Source organism: Oncorhynchus tshawytscha, linkage group LG11, assembly GCF_018296145.1.
Source record: "Oncorhynchus tshawytscha isolate Ot180627B linkage group LG11, Otsh_v2.0, whole genome shotgun sequence".
Classification (NCBI taxonomy): domain Eukaryota; kingdom Metazoa; phylum Chordata; class Actinopteri; order Salmoniformes; family Salmonidae; genus Oncorhynchus; species Oncorhynchus tshawytscha.
In genome coordinates this window covers 31,233,732-31,243,963 of record NC_056439.1, presented here as the reverse complement: position 1 = coordinate 31,243,963, position 10,232 = coordinate 31,233,732, and the positions used below count along the sequence as shown (strand labels likewise).

General features: G+C 44.9%; 1 protein-coding gene across 1 annotated transcript; it reads left to right on the top strand.

Moving 5' to 3' along the window:
• Window positions 1-3,643: 3,643 nt before the first annotated feature.
• LOC112233103 (zinc-binding protein A33-like) lies at window positions 3,644-5,470 on the top strand. Its single transcript, XM_024400514.2, has one exon. It carries the CDS (start codon window positions 3,717-3,719, stop codon window positions 5,205-5,207), a length of 1,491 nt encoding a protein of 496 aa, XP_024256282.1. The 5' UTR covers window positions 3,644-3,716; the 3' UTR covers window positions 5,208-5,470.
• Window positions 5,471-10,232: the final 4,762 nt, after the last annotated feature.

Here is a 10,232-nt window from a genome sequence, read left to right as displayed (position 1 = left end):
GGGTAGTCAGTAGCATATAACCAATGTTTTATTCAAATACCACCATCAGCAAAAAAAAAACATTCCCGTTTTTTCATTATATTGAACATTATTTTTGTCCATGCACCTTCTGTGAAATGTTTGTGTGTGTAGAGTCCTGTCAGTGTGTAGGGTCCTGTCAGTGTGTAGGGTCCTCTCAGTTTGTAGAGTCCTGTCAGTTTGTAGAGTCCTGTCAGTGTGTAGGGTCCTGTCAGTGTGTAGAGTCCTGTCAGTGTGTAGAGTCCTGTCAGTGTGTAGAGTCCTGTCAGTGTGTAGAGTCCTGTCAGTGTGTAGAGTCCTGTCAGTGTGTAGAGTCCTGTCAGTGTGTAGGGTCCTGTCAGTGTGTAGAGTCCTGTCAGTGTGTAGAGTCCTGTCAGTGTGTAGAGTCCTGTCAGTGTGTAGAGTCCTGTCAGTGTGTAGAGTCCTGTCAGTGTGTAGAGTCCTGTCAGTGTGTAGAGTCCTGTCAGTGTGTAGTCCTGTCAGTGTCAGTGTGTAGAGTCCTGTCAGTGTGTAGAGTCCTGTCAGTGTGTAGGGTCCTGTCAGTGTGTAGAGTCCTGTCAGTGTGTAGAGTCCTGTCAGTGTGTAGAGTCCTGTCAGTGTCAGTGTGTAGGGTCCTGTCAGTGTGTAGAGTCCTCTCAGTTTGTAGAGTCCTGTCAGTGTCAGTGTGTAGAGTCCTGTCAGTGTGTAGGGTCCTGTCAGTGTGTAGAGTCCTCTCAGTTTGTAGAGTCCTGTCAGTGTCAGTGTGTAGAGTCCTGTCAGGACTCATTAGGCCTATCTGCGATGCCCATTGAATGAAAGGTGTCAATGGCTGTAGGAAGTCAGTTTAGAAACATCAAGTTATTACAATAGACTCCTTATTGTTTTTCCTTTCATCATTTTGTTAAAACATTTCATCTTCCATTTTCACCTGTTGGACCTAACTGTCAAATCGCCAGATTCCTATCACTGTTCTTTGTTCTGAATCCGCTTGTAGCCTAGGATATTTGCCTGTTTACCTTTCACATGGCAAAGTCACTAACAGGCCATATTAACAGAGATTGGAAGCTAACCTTATGATAACGTTTGGTCAATGTCCAATTGTCCATGGCTTGAACATGCAGTGCATTTTCAAAATGCGAATGCAATGTGTGTAGACAAATACTGTATTTCCATGTTGAAGCCAATAAAAAAAATAGATTGGCTGCATGATTGTTAACTAGGCCTGTTGCACACATTGCATGGAACGAGACATGCGATTCATGACACCATGCTTTTGACCCGATCCTATTTATTTATGCAGTAAGGCACAATAGACAGTGCTGTATCATCAATACAGAGACGAATATGCATATATTTAGATGGTGCCTATTTAGATGGCTTTCTTTCATTGATCCCTAATATTCTGAAACCGTTCTCACTATATATTCTAGTGAGTCTGTGGACAAAATTCAAACTTAAAGGTTTGAAAGGATGGTATTTAAAAGGATGGTTCAAGATAAATGTATAGAAAACTCTATTGAAGGAAAACTCCACAATAAAATCTGTTGGCTGGCAAGTGGGAGGGTTTTCAGCAGTTGAATGGAATGTATTCAGTGTGTGTAAGGTACATGTAGCCACACCCGTGGAGCAAGTGACGTGGCAGCATACGGTAAGTCTAAATACCAACTACTGAGAAGTGCGTAGGAAAGGCGTGTCTAGGAAAGAATTTCCTATGTCTGAATTGGGCCGTTGGTGAAAAAGATACTTAACATACCTTTGCTTTGAAGCATGCATGAGAGCATTAGCTGTTCCGGACAACTGTGTGATCACGCTCTCTGTAGCCAACGTGAGTAAGACCTTTAAACAGTTCAACATACACAAGGCTGCGGGGCCAGACGGATTACCAGGACGTGTGCTCCGGGCATGTTCTGACCAACTGGCAGGTGTCTTCACTGACATTTTCAACATGTCCCTGATTGAGTCTGTTATAGCAACATGTTTCAAGCAGACCACCATAGTCCCTGTGCCCAAGAACACCAAGGCAACCTCCCTAAATGACTACAGACCCGTAGCACTCACGTGCTTAGCCATGATGTGCTTTGAAAGGTTGGTAATGGCCCACGTCAACACCATTATCCCAGAAACCCTAGACCCACTGCAATTTGCATACCGCCCCAACAGATCCACAGATGATGCAATCTCTATTGCACTCCACAACGACGGCAGCCAATAGGGAGGAGGTCAGAGACCTGGCCGGGTAGTGCCAGAATAACAACCTATCCCTCAATGTAACCAAGACTAAGGAGATGATTGTGGACTACAGGAAAAGGAGGACCGAGCACGCCCCCATTCTCATCGACGGGGCTACAGTGGAGAAGGTTGAGAGCTTCAAGTTCCTTGGTGTCCACATCAACAACAAACTAGAATGGTCCAAACACACCAAGAGGGTCATGAAGAGGGCACAACAAAGCCTATTCCCCCTCAGGAAACTAAAAAGATTTGACATGGGTCCTGAGATCCTCAAAAGGTTCTATAGCTGCAACATCGAGAGCATCCTGGTTGCATCACTGCCTGGTACGGCAATTGCTCGGCCTCTGACCGCAAGGCACTACAGAGGGTAGTGCGTACGGCCCAGTACATCACTGGGGCTAAGCTGCCTGCCATCCAGGACCTCTACACCAGGCGGTGTCAGAGGAAGGCCCTAAAAATTGTAAAAAGGCCCCAGCCACCCCAGTCATAGACTGTTCTCTCTACTACCGCATGGCAGCGGTACCGGAGTGCCAAGTCTAGGACAAAAAGGCTTCTCAACAGCTTTTACCAACAAGCCATAAGACTCATCAAAAGGTAATCAAATGGCTACCCAAACTATTTGCATTGTGTGCCCCCCCAACCCCTCTTTTTACACTGCTGCTACTCTCTGTTTATCATATATGAATAGTCACTTCAACTATGCATTCATGTACATACTACCTCAATTGGGCGGACCAACTAGTGTTCCCGCACATTATCTAACCAGGCTATCTGCATTGTGTCCCACCCACCACACCCTCTTATACACTACTTCTACTCTCTGTTCATCATACTGTATATGCATAGTCACTTTAACCATATCTACATACTACCTCAATCAGCCTGACTAACCGGTGTCTGTATGTAGCCTCGCTACTTTTATAGCCTCGCTACTGTATATAGCCTGTCTTTTTTACTGTTGTTTTATTTCTTTACTTACCTATTGTTCACCTAATACCTTTTTTGTACTATTGGTTAGAGCCTGTAAGTAAGCATTTCACTGTAAGGTCTACACCTGTTGTATTCGGCACACGTGACAAATACACTTTACAACTTTAAATTATTACTTTTATGATGGGTCCAAAATCATGTATAAAATCATGTATAAAAGTGTTATGTCAAACCTTGAAGACCAAATACATACTACAAAACTGTAATGTTGTGTCCCAGTATGTTTTACGTTTCATTTCTGAGAGATGCCTTATGTTTAGTTTCTATGCCTTTTGTTTCTATGTTTTAAGTTTCGTTTCATTGCCTTTCGTTTCCAAGCCTTAAGTTGTTTCTGTGAAAGTGAAAGTATTTTCCTCTCCAGTCATAGAAGCTCTCTCACTCACACGCCTACATCCACCCCCCTTTCTCTTTGTCTTTCTCTCTCTTACACACACACAAACACATTTTCTTCCTCATTTTCACACATACTCTCTCACTCACTGTACAGTACTCCTGCGAGGATGGCAGACAGTTTCTCTCTCTTGGAAGGGGATCTATCGTGTCCAGTGTGCTGTGAGATCTTCAGGGAGCCGGTGATCCTCTCCTGCAGCCACAGCCTCTGCAGGGCCTGTTTGGAGGAGACCTGGAGTAAAGGAGGGACGCAAGACTGCCCAGTCTGCAGAAGGAGGTCTTCCAGAGACCAGCCACCTCCCAACCTAGCCCTGAGGCATACCTGTGAGATTCTACTGAGGGAGAGGGAGACCAAGGACACTCCTGGGCCCCCAAAGGAGCCAACCGAGGAGCTGACAGAGGAGTCTGCAAAGAATGCTACAGAGGGGGTGGTAGAGGAGGCTACGGGCGGGCTCTCACAGAGTGAAAACACCAGCCACAGGGGTCCACAGGGTGTATGTAGCTTACACTCCCAGAAGCTCCAGCTCTTCTGCTTAGAGGATGAGTGTCTGGTGTGTGTGGAGTGTGTGTTGGAGCACGCAGACCACAGCTTCTGCTCTGTGGGGAAGGCAGCAGGTCAGAGGAGGAAGGGACTCAGACCCCAACTGGAGGCCCTGCAGAAGAAAATGGCTGCCTTTAGCAAAGCTGAGCTCACCTGTGACAAAATGGTTGCTCACATCAGGGTGCAGACCCAGAGAGCAGAAAGGCAGATAAAGGAGGAGTTTGATAAGCTACACTGCTTCCTGAGGGATGAGGAGGTGGAGAGACTAGGTGTGCTGAAGGAGGAAGAGGAGGAGAAAAACAAAAGGATGAAGGAGAGAGTAGACGAGATAAGTGAGATCATGTCATCTCTGTCAGACACAATTAGGGCTGTGGAGGAGAAACTGGCAGTGGATGATGATGTGTCGTTCCTGCAGAGCTACAAAACGATAATGGAGAGAACGCAGAGTGTGCCTGAGGACCCACAGTTGGGCTCAAGAGCACTGATCAACTTGGCCAAACACCTGGGCAACCTCAGTTTCCAAGTCTGGGAGAAGATGCAGAAGGCAGTGAAATACACACCTGTGGTTCTAGACCCAAACACTGCACATCCCAGTCTCTATCTATCTGAAGATCTGACCAGCCTAAGACCTGAAGATAAACTACAGTCTCTCCCAGACAACCCAGAGAGGTTTGATTTTTATCGTGACATCTTGGGTTCAGAGGGGTTCACTTCAGGGACACACTTCTGGGATGTAGAAGTCGGAGAAAGTGATGACTGGAGTGTAGGAGTGGCCAGCGAGTCTGTTAGTAGGAAGATAGATAAAAAAAGTGGATTATGGGCTGTTGGGGTACGTGATGGTGAACCTTATAACATGACGAAAAAGACACAGAGGATTAGAGTTTCCTGGGACAAATGGGAGGTGTCCTTCTTTCGTCTTAGTCCACATATTCGCAAACTCAAAACAATTCAGCACAAATGTACAGAGAGGATGTATCCACACTTTCATTTGCACAATGGTCAAACACTGCAGATCCTTCCAGGGAAAGTCTCTCTGAAGGTGGAAAACCATAGTGTATGAACACTTGAATGTAAGAGTTTCCCCATTCAACTTGTTTCTCCTCAGCATGGTGTACAAAGTAACATTCTCATCAATATGAACTTGGTCGCTTTTGACATGGAGAATATAATTGCATTGTCATTTAAAACTATGTTGCAGTGTTTTGAAAATTTTGAATGTATGTGTTTATGCATATCACTAACCTTTCAATGTAAAAAGATAAAGATTGAAAAAAATACTTATATATTGATTTATTTGTTCTTCAATAAATAGCAAATATTTTATGTTTGGAGTGGTTAACTTCCATTATATGGTAGAATTTCAACATTCTTCAATGACCATGCCTGGTGATGTTGGAGCCCTGGGGAATATGAGGATGGCGAGACATGGAGAAGCCTCGCCATCATGCAGCTCTGCCTCACCTTGTCTAAATCTCAATAGCACCATCCTGTCTCCTCTCCTTTCTCCACGGGCCCATCGGCATCAATAGAAATTATAGTCAAAACCATACGGAAGAAAAGTTGGAAATCAATGGCTTGCATATCACCTGATTAGATCGCTGTGTGTGTGTGTGTACGCACACGGGCCTGTTGTGAGAGAGCAGGTGTGTGGGGCATAAGGCCTGGCCCCACAGGCGGCAACCCCTCTACATGGGAGACGGTAATGAGATTACCCCGGCCTGCAGGACCTCACACAGCAGACAGTGATCAGATTAGTGAAAAGGACACTCCAACATCATCCCTGTCTGAGAGGAATGAATGTCCTCTGGATTGGCCACCCTCTCTCAGGGTACTGTAACACAAATGTAGTAGGCCTACGGTTTTTTCTTGACCCTTCAGACCCTGAGTGTAACTCTCCTATTTCTCTCTGGTGACTCTGCGTTACGCACACCTCTTGGAGGGAACGCAACACCCTGCTACACTCAACTCCCCGTGGAGTGAAAGAGGTATGTGATTGTAGGTACGGGTAAGGATGACGGAGGCAGAGAACATTACCGTTTACTGAGAATTTATTTCCTTGACATGGTAATGTGGGGAAAAGGGGCTGGACAGAACCAAAGCAAAGAAAGTAAAAGTTAGAGTCCTCTCTCCTACCTTACCTACCTGCCCACTACTTACCTAACCTTACCACCTGGCGCGCTAACTAACATACAGAGGATGGTCCGCCCAGGTCTTACCTAGTGTCCATAGACAGAGTACATACTATGGGTATATGTATGCCCGCAGGCCAAGGTGCCTTCCCCTTCCCTCCTGGGAACAAATGTAACAATAATACAAACTTAAGGTGAACAATTTCAATAATCAAAAACACTGAGTCCGATTGGCACACACATACCACAGAAGTATCGGCTACAAAATACTTTCAACAACACTGTCTCTGCGCAACAACCAACACAGGACATCCAAGAAGCTCTCTCTCCTAACAAAGGAACACTGGCTTTTATCCAGCTGCAGAAGGAGTTTGTAATTGCCGACAGCTGTATCCCCTAACGAGAAGGAGGGATCAGACCTCCAGTCCTCGATGGGGCCGACCAATCAGCTGCTTCGAATCCAGGAAGCCATTTCCTGAAATACACACATACATATACACAAACAAACCCAGAATACAGAAACCGGGGAACGGAACACTCTGTGTTCCTGTGTGCCTGCCTGCTAAGCGAATGGGATTGCTTTGGGAATCTTGGTGATGCGGCTGTTGGGTGTGTGTGGAGGCTGGTTGGTATGTGTGGAGGCTGTTGGCTGGGTGTGAAGACTGTTGGCTGGGTGTGGAGGCTGGTGGGTGTGTGTGGAGGCTGTTGGCTGGGTGTGGAGGCTGGTGGCTGGGTGTGGAGGCTGGTGACTGGGTGTGGAAGCTGGTGGGTGGGTGTGGAAGCTGGTGGGTGTGTGTGGAGGCTGGTGGGTGGGTGTGGAGGGTGGGTGTGGAGGCTGGTGGCTGGGTATGGAGGCTGGTTGGTGTGTGTGGAGGATGGTGGGTGGGTGTGGAGGTGTGGGTATGGAGGCTGGTGGCTGGGTATGGAGGCTGGTTGGTGTGTGTGGAGGCTGGTGGGTGGGTGTGGAAGCCTGCCCTAGCTTGTGGTGGACATGGGGGGATTGATCGTGTCACTTTGATGGATTAGTGCTCTCATTTCTAGCTCCAGCGATTAGGTCACCTGCCCAGGAGACAGAAAAAAACACCTGCTGCGAAATGCTGATGCTAGACTTACTCACCGATTATGTCACTGCATTAACGCTAAGCAGAGCTCCAGAAAGTCAGAGGGCCTCCGTGAATAATATGCCAGTCCCCTCAGAGAGGAAGGAAGCAGATTTCATGGAATCAGTTGGCTTAGTAAAATACTCCCTCTTCTCTCTTTTATTTATCTGAGGTATTCACTAGCGGGGTATTTACAACCCTCCTCCCCACCTCCCCTTCAACACACACTGTAGATCCCCAACCCAACTCTCTTACCATCAAGCAAGCAGTGCCCTCCCTCACTATAATGAGATTCCTCTCTTCACATGCAGCCCTCCTTCATTTGATCAGTGGTGAATTCTCTGGCTGTTAAAATGAAGGATTGACTGTACGGGTTGTCTGACTTTTATCTTTTTCCCTGATTCATGTTCAAGGAGAGGTATAACCAGTGTATCTTGTCATTATTCCATCTGAGACAAACATATCTAACCATCACCAGTGAGGAGAGGAGGGAGAATAGACGCATCATTGTATGAGGGTCATCCCATACCTTGACAAGAGAGATGATTGCATTAGGGTTTATGGGCTATTACAGTAGAAGCTATGGCATCAGGTGACCATGCTCTCTTCATGCAGTCAAACGATGCCATGGTAACATCTATCTATTCCACAACACTTTAGCACTGGTTTCATGTTACATAAATGTGATTAAGGAGGGATTTTTTTTATTTCTCTTTTATTACCACTTCTGAAAACACATAATATTGTTCTCCATGATAGCCCCGTCTTCCGTAAAGGGCCCATTTCATAAGTTAAGTGGCTTGTCTGGTTCGATTTAGAGCGCTCTATGTTAGAGAGGGAAATTTGTGTTTTTGCCAGTTTCAGCATGTTCCTAATGACAGACCCAGTCAGACATCTGGAAATATTCACTTGCTATATTATACTGTGCATTGTCATCATAATGAGACTGGACTTTATGCCTAGCAGCAGCTTCAAGTTCACTATTCCCCTCCTTCTTCCTGTCTCAGGATCACTGATAGGTCACTCTTTTACAATTAGTTGCGCCAATACCATGTTCTTTCATGGAATTATTGATTTCTCTGTGATATGTAACTACACAGTAACTACTCATTTAAAACAGTAACTCTGACCATGTGGAAACTCTTTGTACATTTTATCCAACTGTGTTCTGGAGAAAGTACATATTGATATTCATATCTTTAGATCAAATCAAATCAAATTTTATTTGTCACATACACATGGTTAGCAGATGTTAATGCAGTGTAGCGAAATGCGTGTGCTTCTAGTTCCGACAATGCAGTAATAACCAACGAGTAATCTAACCTAACAATTCCACAACAACTACCTTATACACACAAGTGTAAAGGGATGAAAAATATGTACGTATGAATATATGAATGAGTGATGGTACAGAACGGCATAGGGAAGATGCAGTAGATGGTATAGAGTACAGTATATGCATATGAGATGAGTAATGTAGGGTATGTAAACATATAAAAGTGGCATTGTTTAAAGAGGCTAATGATACATGGCAGGGTAGCCTAGTGGTTAGAGCGTTGGACTAGTAACCGGAAGGTTGCAAGTTCAAACCCCCGAGCTGACAAGGTACAAATCTGTCGTTCTGCCCCTGAACAGGCAGTTAACCCACTGTTCCTAGGCCGTCATTGAAAATAATAATTTGTTCTTAACTGACTTGCCTAGTTAAATAAAGGTAAAATCAAATAAAGATGGCAAGATGCAGTAAATGGTATAGAGTACAGTATATACATATGAGATGAGTAATGTAGGGTATATTTTTGTCAGACTGTAGTATCTGCTCAAATTAAGCAGTCAGCCTTCCATTTCCATATTGACGCCTCAATAAACAATACCAATAGCGGACATAAACTGTGCTGGATAGGAAACAATGGGAGGGTATACATTAGGTGTAAATTAAAGGATCGGGACCTCCAGATGTAGTAAAAGCCTGGGCCTTGTGAAGCAGAGGCAGAAGCAGCATCAAGATAAGACTGGTGTTCTCTCTGCTCTCCATTCTCTGGGCTTCTGCAGTCTTTTGTCTGAATACATACACAACTGTGGATGGATGGCTTTTTATAGCCCGTGTCATGGAGAAATACACTCCTATTCTCCCTGATTGCTGTTGCCTGCAGGGCATGCTTATCATGCTATTGTCATTGTTTTATTGGTGTACCGAATGGATCTGGTAAGACTGCTTCTGCCAAAGTCCTGCACATATCATGTGGACATGTAAAAGAGCAGGCTGTAGCTCTGAAGTACAATAGTTCAGGTATAGAAATGTACAGTGTTGGCAGTTAACACAAGAAAGAATCTTCCATTTTCAAGATGGCGTGATAGAAAACAATACAGTGTTGACATATGCATAATAGTTGATGATGATCATTTCTTAGGAATTTTCCAGTAAATGAAATCAGTACTGCTGTAAATAAACTCCAAATCTATACACTTATTTTTCCCAGATCATTAACCAAATGATTCATCGCTGCTCTGTATGTATTACAGCATGAAAAATAGATTTGTTACGGAGCCCTCTGACCGTGACCGTGTTCAAATGAAGTCTCGTCTGCCCTCTTCAGGTCTAGTCAATGAATGAGAACAGAAATATCAGTACAGTAAAACGTTATGCAGATCCTCAAGGAGACTACTCTCCTGAACTCAAATCTTCTCCCAGGGTGCATGTGTCAAACTTATTCCACATAGGGCCGAGTGTCTGCGGGTTTTCACTCCACCCTTGTACTTGATTCATGAACTAAGGTCACTAATTAGTAAGGAACTCACCTCAATTTATGTCATCTCTGTCAGCTGGGGCTGCTCCCCTGACCAAGGACCAGTCCACTT